Source organism: Lampetra fluviatilis, chromosome 5 (genome assembly GCF_964198595.1).
Source record: "Lampetra fluviatilis chromosome 5, kcLamFluv1.1, whole genome shotgun sequence".
Lineage (NCBI taxonomy): Eukaryota > Metazoa > Chordata > Hyperoartia > Petromyzontiformes > Petromyzontidae > Lampetra > Lampetra fluviatilis.
The window spans coordinates 24,417,341-24,439,882 of NC_136279.1; the positions used below are offsets into that span (position 1 = coordinate 24,417,341).

Consider the following 22,542-nt stretch of genomic DNA (forward strand, 5'->3'; position numbering starts at 1 on the left):
GTGGACGGCGGCACAGTCATGTGTGTAGAGGGAGTAGAGCAGGGGGCTCAGTACACAGCCCTGGGGGGAGCCGGTACTGAGGCTCAGGGCTGTGGATGTATGACGGCCCACTCTGACCCTCTGTCTGCGGCCCGAGAGGAAACTATGTATCCACATGCAGGTGGAATGTGGAATCCCCAGGTCGCCCAGTTTTTCCACCAGTTTGTGTGGGAGGATGGTGTTGGAACGCAGAACTGTAATCCACGAAGAGCATCCGCACATAGCTCCCCTGCTGCTCCAGGTGTGACAGTGCAGCATGTAGATGGAGGCCACATGTGCCAAGTTAAACATTGTATTTATTATCGCATGGTTTTTCTCGCAATCGTATGGTTTGTTTGAGTGCCATGCACAGGTATCTACAATAATGGCTGTTTTTTTTAAACATCATCACTTGATCACTAATGCTCTGCTGTGACTGAATTTTTGGTTTGTAAAATGGAACAGATGAACAGATTATTTGGCAGTTTATTACAATGTTATTTGATCGATATGAAAATAATCATTGCACATATTTGTTTTGGGTTGTTGTGTGTGGCTCATTTGGAAAATACAATTTTATAATGCAATGCTTTGCGATTGCTTTTTATTAAATAGAAATGTCACGAATATTTTTTTTTACATTTGACGCTTGACATGATTTTGTAATCGATCTTCAGGAGACTGTACATACAACTGTATTTAAGGATATAAAATAAATGAGGACTTTTTTCTTCACAATTAGACATTTTCACAAACGCGATAGCCAGTTTGGTATTTTAGAGTAATAATTACATTTCCTGTGTTAATTACCTCAGTTGAATTAGTCTGTGCACTTTGCTTAAGTTGCATTAACACGGAGGTTAATTACACTCATCTGTCAATCACAGCAACTCCAACGCTTTGGTCTGTTATGGACACAACTTAAATAAAACGAGCGGCTCTTGGGCAATAGGCTGCACATCCTTGGCTTTGAGACACGACTTTGAAACTTAATGGCACTGTGATATCACGAGCATAACACGCACTATGACGGCATGCCTTACTAATTTTAAAACTTGTGTCAAACAGCATCTATGACATACAAGCCCTGGTGTATGTATCTGTGCAAGAGGAGCTTTTGAATGTTGTGGCTTGTGTCTTCCTATAACATCTGCGGGTCCACTCTTGAGGAGACGGGGAATCTTGACGTTCTGTTGAACCAATGAGAAGGAACAGGAACGCCAACACGGAGGAGGATCCCGCCATGTGTAGAGGCTCGAGCAGCAGCAGAAGAGGCACTCAGCCAATGCTGTTACCTCAATCGCGTCGATTTTTCCCTCCACATTTAGAAGCACACGTTTCAATTATTTTGCTGCTGTGAACTTCCACGTGATAAGCCACTTCATTGAGCTATAAATTGTGGCCAGGTCGCTTCTGAAAAATAAGCTAATGGCTCCGTGAGATTAAAATAAGTTTAGTTTTTTTGTATATATTTTTAAGTGATTTGTTTACTTTGCCTATAATTTGCACTACTATCGTGTTTTTGTATTATGTTGTTGTAACATTCTGACCTGCCCCCACTGGACATCTGTGGAAAAGAGCTTTATAGCTCATCGGATTGCTCGAGTATAAAACAAATAGCTTCTGATTCTGATTAGCACCGATGCTCTCCTGACAAAACAACTTCTCCTTTGTGATACACATTTGGTAGTGATGCCCGTGTTACTTCTGGCAGTGCAGTGGTACCACTAGTGCCACGCAGCCAGAGGTGCCTGCGTTCCATTCCCAAGTCAGGTGCCTTTCCTCTTGTAGCGTTTGCATTCTCTCCCTCCTGTTCTGCATGGGGTTTCCCCAGTTTCTCTGGTTTCCTCCCACAGCAAAAAATTCGTAGGGCGTGTGAGAAAATGCACCACATATCATGGGTAAAAGACAACTGAAGGGACCTCAGAAGTAGCTCTGCGGGTATCATCTTTCAGATATTGTTCTTCAAAGTGGGGTGATGTTACAGCAGTGTTCTGTGAGCATTCCAATTTGAGGGTTGTCTCGAAAACACTCGATAACCCACATGCAGTAAGTCCTTGTTTAATGCGGTAGATGCGTTCCCCTTGAAGTTCCGTATTCAACAAAAACGCCTTAAGTGAAAACAAGTTCCCCATACATAATGTCATGATACATTGTGGCGAGATACGATGTATGCACACAGTGAGATGGCGGGACAAATAACGAAGGGTGCACGGCCGCATTACTGTATCACACTGCTCAGCTGCACAGATCAAGAGAGAAGCTTGTTGTTGACCAATCAGAAACTTCGTTATAACGGCACGCATTCCCTGTCAGAATGGGCTCACTTCCACATTGTGCAAAAACTGTTCCTCAATGGTAGAACCGTGCTCTTCTAATGCATTAGTGTGAACACGCAATAAGCGATGACTTGCGAGTTTCATCGGAACACTTTACAGTCCAACTTTGATAATTATTTGTTCTATCATCTTCGCACAGATGGCCACACGTTAATTGTGCTAACTCACTCCATCGTCCATTTAATCTGCCTCTGGACAAAAGTACACTTTCTGAACAATGAGTTTGTGTTTTTTTGACAATCCACAACATTCATGCCACATCTAGAAGACAAACACATACAACAACAGGAGGTGATATGACAATGAGGGGATATGAAAGGTAATGTGACGATGTGGCTTGACAACGGGGTGGCATGAGTGACGATGAGGTGCATGGGGAGACCTGCGATTAGGGCTGCTCGTCGTCGGGGTCGCACTTGATCATGACTTTGATGCCCTCCCCTCGCCGTGTTACCTCGAACGCCTCGAGCGCCGAGGAGAGCGGGAAGCGGTGCGTGACGAGCGGCTGCACATCCACGTGCCGCGACGCCAACATGGCGATCGCCGTCGGCCACCTGCAACGCCGCACCAGAGACGAAGTCGTTTCAGGGGTCTCACCTGTGCCCATCCTGCTCGATTTTCACCCGAGCTGCGTTTACTGGGTTCGCACCCGTGTTGTGTTTACTGGTCTAACCTGTGCTGTGGTTATAAGTCTCACACCAATTTTTTTTTTATTTTACCAGGTAAGGCCCATTGAGCTATAAAGCTATTTTTCATAAGCGACCTGGCTATCACAAATGATAGCTCAACGAAGTGGCTAATCATGTGGATATTTATTGCAGCCAAATACTTTAAATACTCTAAACACCCTATGATCACAGCACACATGTGCTGTGGTTATAGGTCTCACACCTATTCTGTAGTTCTTGCAATCATACATGTAGCTATCAGAATTGCAGCTGTTCTATGGCTATCGTTCTCACACCTGCGCTGGGATGACTTCCCCAAACTCCACTAAATTATCATCATTTTACTGCCACCCCCTGGAACGAAATTCTATCATTTGACACTGTTGGTGTTGCTCCCACTTGTTAACTAGCGGACGAGTCAGCAGAGGAATGACGCTGCCAACGAGAACGAATCAGGGTTCAGGGCTCTGGTGAGCAGCCGCACACCGGCACCGCCGTCTCCGCCACCGCTGCGGGCTCACGTGTTGCAGTAGCGGAAGACGCCACGGATGTCGACCTCCCGCACGGCGGCGTTGAGGATGGGCAGGGTGATGGACGTGGGGCCCATACCCACCAGCACCAGGACTCCCCCGGAGCGCGTTGCCTGGCGTGGCACGCGCACACACATACATACGCGTACATGCACACACACATACGCGTACATGCACACACAAAACAAAGATACCTCAACAGCCTTAACAAGTACTGTTAGGGAGCACCTATGAAGGCTGGCATGGTACACAAGGAGATGGGTGGCCAGCACCATGCCCGGCCGCCTTTGTCTCCCCAGTTGCGATGTTTACACACTGCACCAGGTACTCATTTGAGCCTGAGTCGGCCTAGGGGAGGCTCAGAAACGGCTCAGATTATCATCACTTGTTGGGCTTGAGCAGGAATCGAACTCATGTCAATAGGTTCGTAACACAGCATGCCAAGCACTGCATTACTGCTCCCCACACTTGCATACATGCACACAAACGTACAATAACTGTCGTTAACCACTAAGTGGTGGTGATATCACTACGGGACTTGTGCCATGCTAGGTACACACATACACATGTATTGGAAAAGCATTCTTTGAAACAAATGTGTTGAGAATGGGAAAGGATGCCGCTGGGTTGTATGTTCACGTGCCAGCATGCCGGAGGGGAGAGGACGCTGGATCATGGGTTGTGGAGTGACTTTCCCAGAAATTCCGGTTAATATATTGTCATGACCACATTTTACTCCACCGTTTCATTACTCATTAAATTAGATACCAATCAAACATCTAATAGTTGATGCATTCAACTACCGTATTCATGAAGCACTTTTTAAAAGAATTGGCAAAAAAGTTTTGCATCAAAGCTTTTGTTCATGTATGTACAGTATACAATATAATTAGATCATATATGCTTTGTAGATTTCACGTCAATTGGTCAACCATATATGCAAAATCATTCTGTCAATGGAAAGAAATCGGTATTATAATTGTCTACTATAATAATGGCAAGCCTAAGACCAAATCTCCCAGAATGCACACAATCTTATCAGATCTTGGGAGCTAAGCAGGGTTGAGCCTAGATAGTTTGGATGGGCGACCACCATGCAAGCCGGGATGTTATGTAGGCGGCTGCGGGGCTACGTGGTTGTCAGCCAAGTGCCGAGAAGAGACGTCCAGACACGAGTAAGACAGGGAAGTTGTGAATTCGGTTGTGCCTATCAGTCGGTCACATTCACTCATTGCTTTTGATGGTGACCATAGACCAGGCTTTTTAATTGAAGTGGCTGAAAACATCTTAGTCCTTTCCCGTTCCGAGACATCTGAAAGTTGCAGGGTGGGTATCCCGCTCACCACTGCATCTCGGAACACGCAAGCGGTTAGCATTAATTTTACTTAGAGAGGCGTAGTGCAGCTCTTTTTAAATGCATTGTACTCTATTCAATGCAGACAACTGCAGAGACAACAACGGCGCCAAACTGTGTCACACGCCCTCACGCATGGCCTTTTACTTCCTATTCTGTTCCGAATCCATTCCGTTTCGAATCCATTCCGTTCCGATGACGTAAACGTACGTAACCGGAACGGAAATTGGAAGAAAAAAATTGATGATATACACATACATTCGTCATCAGAATAGGAAAGGGTTAATATATATGCACCTCCATGTTCGCGGGTTGCACAGCATTGTTAGATGCAGTTACAAGTTTAAGTTTGTGTTGTTTAACCAAGGGTGAGGACTCAGGAGGCCAGGATAGTCTTATTTGAAAAAGTTACTTGGGTGACCAAAATTACAAGCGAATCAAATCATTAAATTACAGCAACAAAATATAAATCGGAAGAAAAATACAATACTACTACAACAATAGCAATCAAAAATATTCTGAATATAACTCGTCGTTAATTAAAATTTATATATTAAATTCCCTGCAGTGTTAATCGGCTCGTACAGGTTACCTCCCGGTTGATCACAGCGGACGTGCGGGCGAACTCACGTAGATGCTGGCCTGCACGCACGCCTCAGCGCCCGTGCACTCGATGGAGATCTCAGGTGGCGCACCGCCTAGGCACTCGGCGATGCGACGCGCCATGTCCTGCGGGCCGCCCAAGGAGGCCTCGCTGCCCGCCCCCGAATGGAGGACGAAGTCGGCTCCCAGCTCCCGCGCCTTCGCCAGACGCTCGCTCGATAGGTCTGCAAAAACGAAGTGCGGTTACCCACATACGTGCCGAAGAATTTCAACATACGTACGCACGAACTTCTCAACGCAGCGGATCGCAAACTGCGGTAAAGCCCTTTAGGGGAGGCCACGGGCTGCCGTGTGGGTCGTTACATAATACCTGTGGTGGTGACGACAGTAGTCGTAGTGATAATTGATGACTTAATGATGGTGATTGCTATGATGGTAAGAAGTGATGACAATGATAGTGATGAAGATGACAATTATGACAGTGGAAAGTATGATGATGGTCAAAGTGATGATGGTGGCTATTACGATTATGATGATGAAGCCATGTACCTGTGATGACCACCTTTGCCGCCCCCATCGCTTTGGCCACGAGGAGGCACACGAGCCCGATGGGACCTGAGAAATGTGGATCAAAGAGGTGACATCACTCCCGACGTCTCCACAATGTTTCGAATAAATAATACTGATTCCACAGTACCCTCATTCAGACTGCGTGAGGTGAGTTCGTGCAAGGTCAGGTGAGGTGTGATAAGGTTAGGTCAGTAACCAGATGAGGTGTGGTCAGATAAGGTGATAAACCAGGTGAGTAGTAACCAGATGAGACCAGGGGGAGTTATTGTCCAGATGAGGCATGGTCAGATGAGCAACCAGTCACCAGATGAGTAGTAAGCAGGTGAGGTGATACCAGGTGAAGTGCGGTCAGGTGGTAAGGGGTAGCCCACCTGCCCCACAGATGAAGACGTAGCTGCCCAGTGAGACGCCGGCGCGGCGGCACGCGTGGATGCCCACGGAGAGCGGCTCAATGAGGGCCCCCTCCTCATAGCTCACGTTGTCAGGAAGCCTGCACCGGACCAGCACCGCCGTCGCCATGGTTACTGGTGAACGCCCCGACACCCCTCCGCCAACCACCCTCCTCCGTAATCTAGTCCAGGCACAGGACTTCTCTCTCCTTCTGTCTCCGTCTCTCTACGAGGTGCATTCATTCTCAAGCCTCCTCATGCATTGTCACAATTAGACGCTCTGCAGTGTCGCAATGTGCTGTGATATAAGCTCAAAGAAACAGTGACACATAACAGTTCCAACCAGCACTTCTTCTTTAGTGCTGCCTAATGGCGTGTGCGACTTCACGATGATATTGGTCCCGGTCTAGCACGGCGTGTAGAGTTTGTGCTGTTGTTAATTGTAGCCATGTTTTGATGTTACTGAGCCATGTCGTTTTTGGCTGTCCTGGTCGTTTTTTCCCTTCGATTTTTCCTTCCAGGATTTGCTTTAATAGCTGGTATTTGTGGTCGTTTCGGGCAATGTGGCCTAGGTAGTAACACTTCCTGCTAATGATGGTCTTCAGCAGTTGCCTGTCAGTGCCCATATCTTGCAGAACTTGTGTATTGGTGGTTTTGGCTGTCCATGGGATTTTCAGCATTCTTCGATACAGCCACATCTCGAAAGCTTCGAGCCTTTTTGTTGCTGTTGTTGTCAATGTCCACGTCTCTACTCCGTACAGCAAAATTGACCAGATGTAGCATTTCAGTGTGCGCCGTTTCAGTGATGTACTCAAGTTGCGGTCTGCAAGGAGTGTTTTCCATTTAATAAATGCTTGCCTTGCTTGTTCAATTCTGCTCTTGATTTCGACTTCATGGTTCAACTGATCGTCAATGATTACACCAAGGTATTTAAATCGGTGTACTTGTTCCAATTTTTCGCTGCCAAGCTTGATTGTTATTTCGCTTGTAGTTCGGCTGACCTTCATAACCTTTGTTTTCTTTTTATTAATTCGTAAGCCCCATATTTGACTCTCTGTTATTCTTTGGTTCTTTCGGTTAAGTCACGTCTAAAGATAAAATAATAAATTAAAATAATAGCGACGTTTCGATTGCAACACAAGCAATCATCAGGCATAAAAGAAATAGCAACAAAAATCTAACTAGAAAACTATAGACAGACATACAAGCAGACAGACATCACAAGGACACAGAGAGAGGACACATATCGGCACAGAGAGAGGGGTCGTTTCTGTGACGGTCCCTTAAATATAGAGAGGGGGGGGCGGGGACGGAGAGAGGGAGGGGGCAGAGAAAATTAGCATATCAATGAGTGGACGGAAACGTGTTGCTGCTGCGCAAGTAAGATGACGACGTGGCACGGCACGCAAGCTTGAAAATTAGGAGAAAGGCACACTAAAATTAAATAACCTCGCAAAATATCGAAATGTGATGTAATGCAACACAGAGTCGGTCAACACACAATTAACGCATAGCCTGGTTGATTACGTATTTCAAAGATTGCTAAGTTAGAATTTAAGTGTGAAAAATCCCAAAGAGAGGACACAGGCAGAGAGAACAAATAGCCAGAGAGAGAAAAAAGATAAGCTTAAAACTTCCCCGTAGAAGTGGTTCAATCTTAATTTTGGAGCTTTCGTGACTGCAGGAATGATTCTTTGGTTCTTTCTGTTAAGTCACGTCTAAAGATAAAATAATAAATTAAAATAATAGCGACGTTTCGATTGCAACACAAGCAATCATCAGGCATAAAAGAAATAGCAACAAAAATCTAACTAGAAAACTATAGACAGACATACAAGCAGACAGACATCACAAGGACACAGAGAGAGGACACAGAGAGAGGACACATATCGGCACAGAGAGAGGGGTCGTTTCTGTGACGGTCCCTTAAATATAGAGAGGGGGGGGGCGGGGACGGAGAGAGGGAGGGGGCAGAGAAAATTAGCATATCAATGAGTGGACGGCAACGTGTTTCTGCTGCGCAAGTAAGATGACGACGTGGCACGGCACGCAAGCTTGAAAATTAGGAGAAAGGCACACTAAAATTAAATAACCTCGTAAAATATCGAAATGTGATGTAATGCAACACAGAGAGTCGGTCAACACACAATTAACGCATAGCCTGGTTGATTACGTATTTCAAAGATTGCTAAGTTAGAATTTAAGTGTGAAAAATCCCAAAGAGAGGACACAGGCAGAGAGAACAAATAGCCAGAGAGAGAAAAAAGATAAGCTTAAAACTTCCCCGTAGAAGTGGTTCAATCTTAATTTTGGAGCTTTCGTGACTGCAGGAATGATTCTTTGGTTCTTTCGGTTAAGTCACGTCTAAAGATAAAATAATAAATTAAAATAATAGCGACGTTTCGATTGCAACACAAGCAATCATCATCAGGCATAAAAGAAATAGCAACAAAAATCTAACTAGAAAACTATAGACAGACATACAAGCAGAAAGACATCACAAGGACACAGAGAGAGGACACATATCGGCACAGAGAGAGGGGTCGTTTCTGTGACGGTCCCTTAAATATAGAGAGGGGGGGCGGGGACGGAGAGAGGGAGGGGGCAGAGAAAATTAGCATATCAATGAGTGGACGGCAACGTGTTGCTGCTGCGCAAGTAAGATGACGACGTGGCACGGCACGCAAGCTTGAAAATTAGGAGAAAGGCACACTAAAATTAAATAACCTCGCAAAATATCGAAATGTGATGTAATGCAACACAGAGAGTCGGTCAACACACAATTAACGCATAGCCTGGTTGATTACGTATTTCAAAGATTGCTAAGTTAGAATTTAAGTGTGAAAAATCCCAAAGAGAGGACACAGGCAGAGAGAACAAATAGCCAGAGAGAGAAAAAAGATAAGCTTCAAACTTCCCCGTAGAAGTGGTTCAATCTTAATTTTGGAGCTTTCGTGACTGCAGGAATGATTCTTTGGTTCTTTCGGTTAAGTCACGTCTAAAGATAAAATAATGAATTAAAATAATAGCGACGTTTCGATTGCAACACAAGCAATCATCATCAGGCATAAAAGAAATAGCAACAAAAATCTAACTAGAAAACTATAGACAGACATACAAGCAGAAAGACATCACAAGGACACAGAGAGAGGACACATATCGGCACAGAGAGAGGGGTCGTTTCTGTGACGGTCCCTTAAATATAGAGAGGGGGGGGGCGGGGACGGAGAGAGGGAGGGGGCAGAGAAAATTAGCATATCAATGAGTGGACGGCAACGTGTTGCTGCTGCGCAAGTAAGATGACGACGTGGCACGGCACGCAAGCTTGAAAATTAGGAGAAAGGCACACTAAAATTAAATAACCTCGCAAAATATCGAAATGTGATGTAATGCAACACAGAGAGTCGGTCAACACACAATTAACGCATAGCCTGGTTGATTACGTATTTCAAAGATTGCTAAGTTAGAATTTAAGTGTGAAAAATCCCTAAGAGAGGACACAGGCAGAGAGAACAAATAGCCAGAGAGAGAAAAACGATAAGCTTAAAACGTCCCCGTAGAAGTGGTTCAATCTTAATTTTGGAGCTTTCGTGACTGCAGGAATTATTCTTTGGTTCTTTCGGTTAAGTCACGTCTAAAGATAAAATAATAAATTAAAATAATAGCGACGTTTCGATTGCAACACAAGCAATCATCATCAGGCATAAAAGAAATAGCAACAAAAATCTAACTAGAAAACTATAGACAGACATACAAGCAGACAGACATCACAAGGACACAGAGAGAGGACACATATCGGCACAGAGAGAGGGGTCGTTTCTGTGACGGTCCCTTAAATATAGAGAGGGGGGGGCGGGGACGGAGAGAGGGAGGGGGCAGAGAAAATTAGCATATCAATGAGTGGACGGCAACGTGTTGCTGCTGCGCAAGTAAGATGACGACGTGGCACGGCACGCAAGCTTGAAAATTAGGAGAAAGGCACACTAAAATTAAATAACCTTGCAAAATATCGAAATGTGATGTAATGCAACACAGAGAGTCGGTCAACACACAATTAACGCATAGCCTGGTTGATTACGTATTTCAAAAAAGGCTGTACATCTCAGATCCAACCACTGGCCCAAATTATAACAATCATTGGAGCCACTGGGAAGGCGGGGGGGGGGGGCGTGGGGGTGAACGACTCCGACTCTGCTGAACGCTGGGAGCGCTCACTTGTAGCAGAAGCTGGCACTGTGCGTGTAGTAGCGACACAGGCTGCCGTGGTCGGGAGGCGTCGCGCAGAAGAAGATGCTCGGGGAGAGGTTGTAGCGGCCGTTTTTGCAGAATTCATCGTTCTCGCGCGGCACGCCAGGCTCAATGGCCACCCGGTCCCCTGGGCACAAGCGTGACAAAGGCAACAATCCCCTGTATAGCCTTAACAGACTTTTTGGGGCAAGTGCTATGAGCGAGCACCTATGAAGGCCAGCACGGCACTCGAGGGGGTGGGTGGCCAGCACCACGCCTGTCCGCCTTTGTCTCCCGAGTGACGATGTTTACACATCGCACCAGGTACTCAATTGAAGCCGAGTCAACTTAGGGGAGGCCCAGGACCAGTTCAAATAATCCTCACTGATGTTTGCCATGAAGGAGAATCGAACTCGGGTTGCCGGGTTCGTAGCATGCTAACAACTACACTACCGCTCCCATGAAGGGGTGGCCAGTACCACGCACAGCCGTTTTTGCCTCCCGAGTGTTGATGTTTACATACCACACCAGGCACCCATTTAAAGCTCCGTTGACTTCGGGGAAGCTCAAGACTAGTGCAGATATTCAACACCGATGTTGGCCATAAGCGGTAATCAAACTCAGGTGGCCAGGTTTGTAGCGCCGTACGCTAACGACCGCAATCCTGCTCTCCATGGACACACGCACACGTGCACATAGACATGCGCACACGGATGGACACGTGGACAAATGACGTTCAGAGCAGGCGATGGATGATGCAGGGTCAAGTCACACAGCAACTCCTAGCCTAACTATGATTCCCGACAATGATTCATTACAATTGTGTGGCAACCTTGTTACGAATGCATCTTGTGTCACGTGCGCTGGGCCCATTGTGAGCATTTTGTAAGAATATCTCTGAACCGTTGGCGTGTTTTGTGCGTGTTTTGCGTGTATTTTTGCGTGTTGTGCATTCGAGCTCCATAAATGTCACGAGCTGTGAGCACGTTGTGTGCGGCGAGTGCGTCGCCCGTTTTTTTCACCCACACCGCGAGTCTTGTGGGCATCTTGAGCATGTCTTGAGCATTTAATTTACTCTCTGTATGACTCCTGCATGTTATGTATATTGTAAACATGACGAATGCATGTAGAACTTCTTTTGTACTGTATGTGGCCAACCATGCTTATGCCCAAGGTGCATGGGAAGGACAACAACTAATGCACAAAAAGTAGTTCAAAGATTTAAAAGGTCATAGCTCCAGTGGCTTCCTAATATCGGAAGCGTTCAAGATGGCCGCAGAATCGGATATGAAAACGTGCGATGCAGTGACCGTCTTCGTTCAATGGTTAGCCAAAAGCCGCTGCAGGAATAATATAAGCATAACGTAAGCGTATCCATATGTTGGGCGCGCATCGCGTGTTTTCCTCAAGGTGTGCCGCGAATCTCGTGCTTGTCACGTCGTCACACATTTGCCGCTATACTTTTGCATCTCGCGCAAGTTGCGTGGGCCAGGCAAATGTTCCCATCATGTGTCGCGTTCACATAACACGCTCCGCATACGTTCTATCACAAGGAGTCTCGCGCGCGTCACGATCGTGCTGATAGTGCGCTGTGCGCGGTGTGGGCGCGTCCGTGCCGCAGACCAGGAACGAGGTGGGTGACGCTGGCCCCCACGGCGCACACGGTGCCAGCCGCCTCGTGGCCCAGCACCATTGGCTCTCGAAGCACAAAGTCTCCAATGCGGCCGTGCTGCCAGTAGTGCACGTCCGAGCCGCAGATGCCCACCGAGTGCATCTTGAGCAGCACCTCTGTTGGGGGGTCACATGGCACAAAGGTGCAGACACACCCACACCTTCACTTTTACTATCACCACCACCACAAAGACAAAGATCCCCCTGTAATTCTAGATTTCAAGCTTTCGTGACTGCAAGGATTCATATTCTTAGGTTTTTTCGGTAAAATCACGTAGGTAAAAAATGTAAATGAAAAATTAATAAAAATAAAATTTTAATTAAATAAAAATCACGTTTCGGAGGCAACACAAGATGGCGCTACCATTCAGATGTATGCCTTTGACATATCAAGGAATCACCGAGATGGCGGGGAAAGGATCATTCCCTAGATACCTCTCTACTTTTTCCACTGCTGGACGAATGGGTGGTTTCATGGTTGCGGTTCGGCTCTTACCGTTGGGGCCCGGCACAGGCATTTCCCGGTTCACCTGCGTACGCAGAGTCAAGGAAGGGAGAGTGTAACTGCAGCGGTGATGAACGCAGCCAGATTGTAAAATGCTCACAAGCCTGTGGCTATGCTCTAACCACTATTCAATTCTGTACCCGATGAGAAAACCCCATCATAAATAGAAAACAACAGTGCAGGCAGGAAAAAAAACGTGTTAAATCATGCATGCCGACTCTTGCACTGATTAGTCCTGTTAAGGATGAAACCAGCCGACAGTTGTCTCTGTCTCAATGCTTGCCTATTAGTTGGGTCACATTTTCTCGAATTGAATTCATGGTGATCTAAGACAAGAGGGCCACAATTCCGTTCTTCAGTAACTGTTAATGATGTTTGCACCACGCATAAAATACTGGGTGCTGTGTGAAGCTTAAATGGTTGTAATAAGTCATTAATCTAGCCCACTCGGTTGACTGGAACAATCCATCAACGCAAACATAAACACATTCCTGCTGAGGGAGCTGGTAGGAACGTTGGGTTGCTCGGTCAATGGCCAGGGTTAACGGCGGCGTGGTGTATTCCGCAAATATGGCCGACTGTGAGGGCAGGCACAAGCTGGCGTGAGTAGGTTAAACGTTGAGTTTTATAAGGGCACCACGGGGTGACCAGCCCCTCCCCACCCAGCCCCACCCTCCCACCCCCCACCCAGCCCCACCCTCCTCACCCAGCCCTCCCCACCCTCCCCACCCAGCCCCTCCCCACCCTCTCCACCCAGCCCCTCCCCACCCTCCCCTCCCCACCCAGCCCCACCCTCCCCACCCAGCCCCTCCCACCCCCTCCCTGCACGACGGACGGACACGATAATCCCCTGTGGGGGATTCTACCAGTATGACTACTCCTGGTCTGTGCCAACTCAAACTCGGCTACATTCACCCCGGTTCTGTCTATTGAGTACTTTGTTGAGCAATGATGATTATTATATCACTATGTAACACCATTTTTTGTTCCTGGGTACTAAGTGTTATTTTTATTTATTGCTTATGCCTAAAAAGTATAGAAAGTGGCTATTATTCCCCACACACTTTGCTTTTGGAAATAACCCTACCACTAACATTTTTTTTGTGTTACACAGTGTTATGTGTACTTGAATGTGCATACTCATTCACCAGTGGTCATTCACCTCCTTAACACTCTTCTTCCTCTTCTATCATTGTTACGGTTTCTCATGAAAGTCACTCCTTGATTCCTCCACCCCGCATGTTGAGGACACAGTCTACACCGTGCTGACACAGTGGCTGACACAGGTCATGGAGTTCAACCCCGACCCGAACGCCTGCTGTATATTTGGAGTTTGCGTGTCTCTCTCCCCATGGTTGCGTGGATATTTATCCGGGTCCTCTGGTTTTTCCATCCACATTTAGAATCAACATCACGCGTTTGGAGTATTCGGCTGCTCGAAATTTACACGTGATAAGCCATCTTCGTTGAGCTATCACTTTGGCCTTACCTGGTAACAAATAAAGTTTAGTTTAGACTGATTGGACTTATCCATGCCATGTTCAACCACCAGACCCATCATTCATTATTTTTCCTCTTCATCTTCTCATATGGCTTTTACTCATTCCCCATTCATTCAATTCATTCATCATCAAACTTAATTTGGAGCTTTCGTGACTGCAGGAATTATTATTTGGTTATTTCGGTAAAGTCACGTATAATGATAAAATAATACATTAAATTAAATACTAGCATACGACGTTTCGATTGCAACACAAGCAGTCATCATCAGGTATAAATTAAATAGGAACACAAATCTAGTATACTTAGAAATGCAATGTAATACAACAGAGAGTCGGATAACAACAGTCAACACCCTATCTGGTTGATTATGTTCTTCCTGAGAATGCTAAATTTGAGAGAGAGATAAAACACAGAACCAGAAACATAGACAGACATATAAGCAGACAGATATCACAGAGATATGTCTGTCTATGTTTCTGGTTCTGTGTTTAATCTCTCTCTCAAATTTAGCATTCTCAGGAAGAACGTAATCAACCAGATAGGGTGTTGACTGTTATGTTATCCGACTCTCTGTTGTATTACATTACATTTCTAAGTATACTAGATTTGTGTTCCTATTTAATTTATACCTGATGATGATTGCTTGTGTTGCAATCGAAACGTCGTATGCTAGTATTTAATGTATTACTTTATCTTTATACGTGACTTTACCGAAAGAACCAAATAATCATTCATCATCATTTACTGCCATCAATTTAACTTTTACCGAATTCACGCATCACAGATTTGCCCCCATTGCTTCCTCGCATCTCTTTCATTCACCTCATCTCGACCATTATATTCATATGTACAATTATTAATTCCTTGGTTAAAGCGCTATACAAATCTCTTTAAGATTCACTCACCCACTCAACCATTCACCGACTCACTCACCCACTAATCACACTGCAGGTCACAAACACGTTTCTCTCTCTCTGCTTGTTCCCTCACACTGCTCCACTCTGGAATTCCCCCCCATCATTTATTTCTCCCAAGCTTTGCTCACAGAGACGTGTCAACGCTTGCACATTATTACTCGTGCTGTTTGTTGCTGGCCGCTTGACATTTTTGGCCCGTGCTCCGAAACTGTGACAACAAATACTGCCGCCCTGCATACTCAGTACATAATAGTCAGTAGGGCGTCCCGAGAGACAGTCGCGGAAGACGCGAGGAGAAACAAGAGACTGTGGAGCGGGAGACACTGAGACGATGCGAGTGAAACACAGATACGTGTAGACAAGACGGATATATGGGGAGAGAGAGTGAGACGCAGATAGACGGGAGGCATGGAGAGAGAAACGAGATTACTCTATATGAAGAGAGACACGGAGACAGATACGAGTAAGAGAGACACGGAGACAGATACGAGTAAGAGAGACATACACAGAAAATATATATACAGTATACAGTACATAGATAAACACACGGTGACCAAGACAGACAAGCAATGGGAGCGACTCGCACAAAGAGAATCAGTCCAGTTGACATTTACATAAACTGTTGGGGTATCCCTGTGCACGCATCTTTCGTGGGATTAGAATGCACTGAGAGTGACAGTACTTACAGTCTACAGCCGCATCGTTTACATCAGCTGATCGCATGAACGTGCAACGCGGCAATACACAGAGCTCAAAAACACAACTCACCCCGCACGGCCCAGCCTACGCAGCCGTGGTTCAGCATCAACCAAACTTACACCACCGCTGCCCATCAACTTCAAACCCCCCGGAACCTCCCTCCCCGGGCCGGCCTGGCTCACTCTACCGGTGCAGGCGGCGCGAAACCGGCAGGGCGAGCAGCCTCAGCAAGCCGGCGGGGGATCTGAGAGTCTCCCCGTGCTCGAGTTTCTTACCAACCCTCGCTACGGCCGGTTACTCACCAGCCGGAGGTCTTTGGCCGCGTACACGACGACCGAGGTGTTGTTGAGAGCAGCCATCTCGTGGATGGTTGGAAATGGAGACGGTGTTGTTGGCAAGGGGAGCGTGAGTGTCCGTGGTGTTGATGCTACTGCTATCCTGCAGGGGACACGAGTTTGGGAAATGCAGTTTTGTGGGTTCCCTATAGGGAGTGCTTGAAAGATCCTCCCTTCCTCTTTCCCCATCCCCCGTGGCAAAGGTCGTTTTGTCAACAAGCCCCTTAGTTTTAACTTGTGTCAGCGTTTATGAGTTTTTCATTAAACCGTGTTTACTTACACCGTGCCAGCCTCCCGTTACACAACATCCTACTGTACATCTGTGAAAAAGAGCTTCAATATACATAAGTTCACTGGATGATGCGTTCACCAATTACAACTGGGATATTCCACGTTTGAAGCTCGATTTTCGTTCGACATTTGCAATATCATCCAAAAGACTTAAGGGGCCGTCCATAAATGACACACGGCGTCACAAAAAGTCAGACCCCCCCCTCAAATATGACGTTACAAAGCTGTGCCCCCCCACCCCCAAAAAGAAAACATGCTTCGAATCGCTTTAAACTATTGTCATTGTCGTGCGTATTTAATGTGGCGCTGCACTCTGATGTTGTAGGAGAAAACATTTATTAAAACGTATATTTAATTAAGTAGAATGTGTTGTTTATATTTATTTAAAGTTGCGCATTTTGATGTGACGTCAATTCTTTCACGCTACAATTACTTTTACTGTAAATCACATTATAAAAAAAAATGTGGGGGCCGACGCCCGCCTCCCCGCTCCCTGTGAGCGGGCGGGGCGCGACGTCCACCCCCTCCACTCCTCCCCATTCCTCCTCGTCGGCCGCCTCTCGCCGGGCTCCCGCCAATCGAGTGATCGCCCCCCCCCCCCGCGCCAACGCCCTCTCAGAGGGACAGAGCTTATTGGCTGGCTCACCACCACCCAGGGTTATCTCGCACACGTCCACGTACACCACCACAAAAGCGAACGCAGTGGCGTGCACGCGCGCGCCTCTGCAGGCACGTATTTCCCACGCACGCGCGAAATCACGCGCGCCGCTACAGGCGCTCGTTTTACACAAAGGCTAGCGCTAATGAAAACGGCGGTATGAATATGCGCGCAAACCTCTGGGTGGTTAAGCCCTAAACCGCTTGCACACAAAGGCTAGCGCTAAAGGACTGCGCGAATTTGCGCACGCGCCTCGCCGTTACAGCTATTGCTGCTGCGTAAACGCGCGAGCGTTGGCGAACGAGTTTAACACACCCCGCCCCCGCCCTAATACTCGCGCAGCACGGCTGCTCGGACGCGGGCGCGTCAGCGGCCATCTATGTTTTAATACGCGCGCGCGCCTCGCAAACACACTCAAATTACCAACACCACGCTGAGGTTCCACCCACACACACAAATCACACTGCACCGATACTCTATTCTAAAGTTTATTAACGGCGCGTTTAAAGAAAAACCCTATATGGCCCGGAGCAAATATTGTACGAGCAGTGCCTAACCTATTACTACCCAATCCCTTATGTGTACCCCCACTCCATTACTCACCTCACAGACGCACTCACGGTGTCGCACGGACGCGGTGGGAGTCGGATAGACGGCGATCAGAGAGGGCTCTGCATTAGGGTCAACTCGTAGCGGCACTTGTTAGCGTCTCACGGATGTTGCGAGCAGCTGGGAGTCGGTCCAGATGGCTGAATGGCTGTAGAAGAAGTTCCTTTATCCTTCGGTATAGTCACGTAGGTAAATAAAATAATAAATAAAATAAAAGATACATATGAATACAATGTTATTCATCTTTTATATTATGTATCATTTATTATTTATTATTTTATTGACCTACATGACTTTACCGAAAGAACCAAGAGTATGGATCCTTGCAGTCACGAAAACTTCAAATCTAGAAAGTTCCTTTATAATTTTTCGCTCCCCCCTTTTTTGCCCTGGGATTCCGAAAATTCAGGGTTATGTAACATCATCCTGCACAGCCAATCGGGCGCCTACCTTTCGATTTTCGAACGTTTCACGGCCGTTACCTAGGGCATTACGTCAGCCCCCCCCCCGCCCCGTCCATTGTCTCCGTGCCCGCATTCTTCACCCCTGACTCAGCCGGTAAACCCTGAGCGGCCGCATGGTCAGTGCGGACCACGAAATCCCTGCCATAAAGGTAGGGCCTGTAATACTGCACAAAGCAGACAATTGCCACCAGCTCCTGCCAAGTAACACAATACCGCTGCTCAGCCGGCGACAGGATGCAACTAGCATAGGCAATGACCATCTCGACTCCATTCTTCACCTGAGACAGGACAGCCCCTATACCCAGGTCACTAGCGTCTATGTTTGGGATGAAGGGCAGGGAGAAGTGAGGATAAGCCAAAGGGGGCACGTTGGAGAGGCGGTCACCTACTGTGACGAAAGCGACCTCCTCTTCCTCTCCCCTTTTGAACTTCTGGTTCTTAGCGGTCAATCCATGTGTAATATGAGGATATATCCGGCTCATTTACGTATCACAACTCGTCATGGTGATTGGCTCTGCCGGTCCTGGTTTACAGCCAATGGGGGGAAGCCTGGGGGCATGGCCCTGCCGTGATGGAAAGGTGACAGCTATAAGGATTGGTTCTGCTGGCTTTGGCCACAGCCAATGGGGAGATGAGTCAGGGGCGTGGTCCCGGGAGATGACGAGGGAGCCTGGAAGATTCCATGCAGGCTAACAAGGATTGGCGGAAACGTACCACGTGACCCGGGTATTAAAAAGGGGTGGAGACGAACGACACGTGGTCAGAACGGGAACAAACAGAGGGGGGAGGCCACGCGGGAGCGGGGCTCCGAGTTGCCACGTGGCAGTGCGTCTCTCTCTCTATATCTGTCCCTTCACACTGCCTATCAGTAGCGTGGAGTAACTGTAAGATAAGTGGAATAAAAGACGAATTCCAGAAGTCGCCTCAACGAGCTTTATTACATTGGTGTCAGAAGTATCTTCTGAGACCGTTTGGACGATCCTTCAAGATGTCCAAGCACCTCAGGAAGAAGAACCCACCGGACCCTCCGTCGGAGGAAGAAGTTGAGGCGGACGAGGACGAACTGCTGGGAGCTGGAGAAGCGACGGCCTCGACGGCGGACGAGGGATGGCGGCTAATGGTGGAGCAGATCGAGTCGCTCTGCGCGATTTTGCTGAATCTGGTGACGGTGGTCGCATCTTCAGCGGCCCTTGGTCGGCCACGTGGGTTTCAGCCGAGTGCCGATGACCAGGAATTTCAGCGGGAATCGACATCCACCATTGCTCCTGCCGTGCGGGGAGAGGCCTCCATCTTGGGCAGGGCGGCTGCGATGGAGCCGCCGGACGCCATCTTGGGAGGGGCTGCTGCAAGGCGGCCACCGGACGCCATCCTGGGCGGGGCTGTCGCCACGCGGCCACCGGACGCCATTTTGATGGAGCCACGAAGAACGCGGGAAGCGGGAATGGAGACGCTCGGGGCGTCGGACATTCACCGCGGACATCGCCTTCCTCGAATCATGGAATTTATCACCGGGGGCGATTGGAGTGCCTTCACGTGGCGCTTCGAGTCGGCCTTTAGATCCGTTCGATGGACGGAGGCGGAGGCACTGGAGGCGCTGCCCACGCTGCTGGATGACGTCTCCCTGGCGGTCTTCCGATCCATCCCGGCGACCAAGAAGAAGACGCTCCGTGATGCTTTCGCAGAAATGGCGGAGTTTTACGACCCGCCGATGGCGTCTACGAAAAAATGTATGTCACATCGTCGAGGACCAGAGGAATCGCCCTTGGCCTACCGGGGGGCGGTGTTAGCTTTAGCCATGGCCGCCTACCACGACTCATCGGCTGATCTCCTGGATCCTCTCATCCTTTCCCGAATGCTGGAGCTATCCCATCTCATTGCCGGTATGTGGCCACGAACCGCTCACGTCGCGTTGGGTGGCGCGCTGCTTGGACGCTAAGTTCAATTTGAAGCGATGGGATCAGATGGCGGCGTGGACGGGGAATCCCCAAATAGACGGTCCACAATTGGGGTGGTCTCCACGGCGAGTCGTCTACTGCTCCGATGACTCCGGCGACGACGACGAGGTGATGGCTGCTGTTCCTCGCTGGGTCCCGAAACGCCGGCAGCGCGACCAGCGTGATGATACGGGTCGACCACGTGCAGGGCCCGGAACGAGCGACCGCCGGGCGACGACGGCCACGTGCTTCAAGTGTGGCCGACGGGGCCATTTCGCCCGGGATTGCCGCTGCCGACCTCTGCCTTCTCAGCTCCCGTTGGGTCGGCATCCATCTCCTCCACCGGACGCGGATCCACGACACCCTCGGGCGAGTCGGCACAAATCGGACACCCGGCAGGTCTTGTCACATCACCCATCTACTCGTACACGTTTTTGCGCTCCGGACGGAAATTCTTGTACACCTGTGTCGATGCCACACTCTACGACGCAATGGAAAAAATTGGCCCGTAGGGTGGTAGCTGCCGCGTCGGGCTCATCGACGGTACGGGGTACCATCGATGGGATCGATGTCCGTATTTTGGTGGACACAGGCACGTCTGCCACCATCATTTCTGATGTCATTTTTCATCTTCTGTCTATTCCCACGTCACGGATCCGACCGGTTAATGACGCGTGTGTTGCTGCTAATGGGGGTAGCATGGGTATTTTCGGACAAGTTGATGTGCACATTGCTATCGGGAATATTACCGCGGAGGGACCAGTGTTGATTTCTCACTCACTGGCCGTCCCATGCCTATTAGGCACCGATTTCTTGCGCCGCATGCCTATTAAGATACTTGTCGATCAAGGTTGCTTAGAAATGACAGGGGGTCGTAGGATGTCGTTCCTGCCTTCCCTGCTGGGCCGTCCGCCCACTGGTAATGCAATTAACGCGATTGTTGCAGCCACGGTAGAGGTGTCGTCGGGCTCACAAATGCTTATTTCGCTGCGTTACCGAAAGCCTTTGAATGCTGCGGATGGTGCGACGGGTGTGCTATTATCCCCATCGAATTCGGTGGCTAAATCTTTTTCCCTGGTAGTGGCTCAAACTATCATTCGGCCGAGTCAGGCCCCGTTCATACAAGTGTAATAATCCTTCTTGAGACGGCTTCGGAACCAGTCCTCTTTATTTCCACTCCACAATACACTTTACTCACTCACTCTCCGTTGCTGGCAGACAACGGAGAGAGGACAGACTTCGCACTAAGTCCCCACCGCGCACGTGGCACCCAGAGCCCCCGTCCGCGCGTGACCCTGCTCTTGTCAGTTTCCAGTCTGCTCTCGATCGTTCTCTCTCACTCTCTCTTAATCCCTTCGTCACGTGGTCCCCCCAGCCAATCGTTCATGGACAGCTTCGACCATTCTCGATGGTTCCCTGTCAATCCCGGGACCACGCCTCTCATCCTGCTCCCCATTAGCTGGGGCCCCGAATGGCTAGGCCAATCACTCCTGATGACATGCCGTGATTACGCCTGGGCCATGGTCCCTATCTCAACCCTTATTGGCTACAAGCAGGGCCGGCAAGCCAATCCCCACGTGAACCCTCTATGGCTGTTATTACATCACCCCCCCCCCCCCCCGGTGAAAAAATTTAGCCGTCTCGGCTGGGAAAAGGGTGAAGAACCAATTCCGCAACATCTTATTAGGGCACCAAGGTGCGTTTAACAATTCGAGGGTGAACCGGCGTTCCCGCGCCTAACAACATTTAAAACAGTCACCCATAATTAAAAAAATCACGACATACATTAGGGCGCCCCTGCAGCGCAGTAACGACAGGGAAATCAGCGAAACGATCAAACGTTAACGAAACGGAAGAGATTTCGACCGCGTACGCGACGCGGGACCCTCTCCGCTCCCAGCGCAAGGTCGCTTTGCTTTCGGATGGACAGGAGGTGGCAGGCTCGAAGAAGAAGTAGGTTGTTGGTGCTTGGTCACGTCCAGGGCGGGCCCCGTTGGAGGGGGGGCAGCGGGGGCTTCCTCAGCCCTCAGAACCTGTTCATCTGCAGGAGGCACAACACAGTCCCCTCTGGGATCAACGGGCGTGTCAAGCGGCGTAGTCGGCCCGGCAGAACCCGGCAGGTCAGCTAGTGGGGATGAAGGACCGACACGCGCGTCAACATAGGGTTTAAATCGCGAGGAATGAACATACCACCGACGTTTTCCATATTGGACGCGGATACTTTGCGAGTTCCGAACATCTACCAGCGTCACAGGCCT

At 48.5% G+C, this 22,542-nt stretch overlaps 2 protein-coding genes across 10 annotated transcripts in view; one reads left to right on the forward strand and one right to left on the reverse strand.

The window, feature by feature from the left end:
- Positions 1–22,542, forward strand: part of TEDC1 (tubulin epsilon and delta complex 1) — a 90,639-nt gene that overhangs the window by 30,916 nt on the left and 37,181 nt on the right. The window contains exon 13 of one of the 9 annotated variants that reach the window (XM_078857256.1): positions 3,436–3,575. The exons of the other annotated variants lie outside the window; for them this stretch is intronic. The gene's annotated coding sequence lies outside the window, so the exon portion shown is untranslated. Of the gene's footprint in view, positions 1–3,435; positions 3,576–22,542 lie in introns of those variants that run through there. 9 annotated transcript variants of the gene reach the window in all.
- Positions 1,237–16,774, reverse strand: LOC144932800 (sorbitol dehydrogenase-like). The gene is made up of 9 exons (XM_078857261.1): positions 16,296–16,774; positions 12,866–12,899; positions 12,322–12,486; positions 10,687–10,846; positions 6,454–6,572; positions 6,062–6,127; positions 5,540–5,736; positions 3,547–3,668; positions 1,237–2,911 (listed from the first exon to the last, which is right to left on the reverse strand). Exons 1-9 carry the CDS (start codon positions 16,515–16,517, stop codon positions 2,746–2,748), a joined length of 1,251 nt encoding a protein of 416 aa, XP_078713387.1. The 5' UTR covers positions 16,518–16,774; the 3' UTR covers positions 1,237–2,745.

Excerpts from the sequence above, each read along its gene's own strand:
- LOC144932800 (XM_078857261.1), bottom strand. The coding sequence starts at position 16,517 with ATGGGGAAAGAGGAAGGGAGGATCTTTCAAGCACTCCCTATAGGGAAC. Across the intron at positions 6,573-10,686 it reads AGTGCCAGCTTCTGCTACAA|GCTTCCTGACAACGTGAGCT; the intron begins GTGAGCGCTCCC and ends GGTCCGGTGCAG. Across the intron at positions 6,128-6,453 it reads CGTCTTCATCTGTGGGGCAG|GTCCCATCGGGCTCGTGTGC; the intron begins GTGGGCTACCCC and ends CACATTTCTCAG.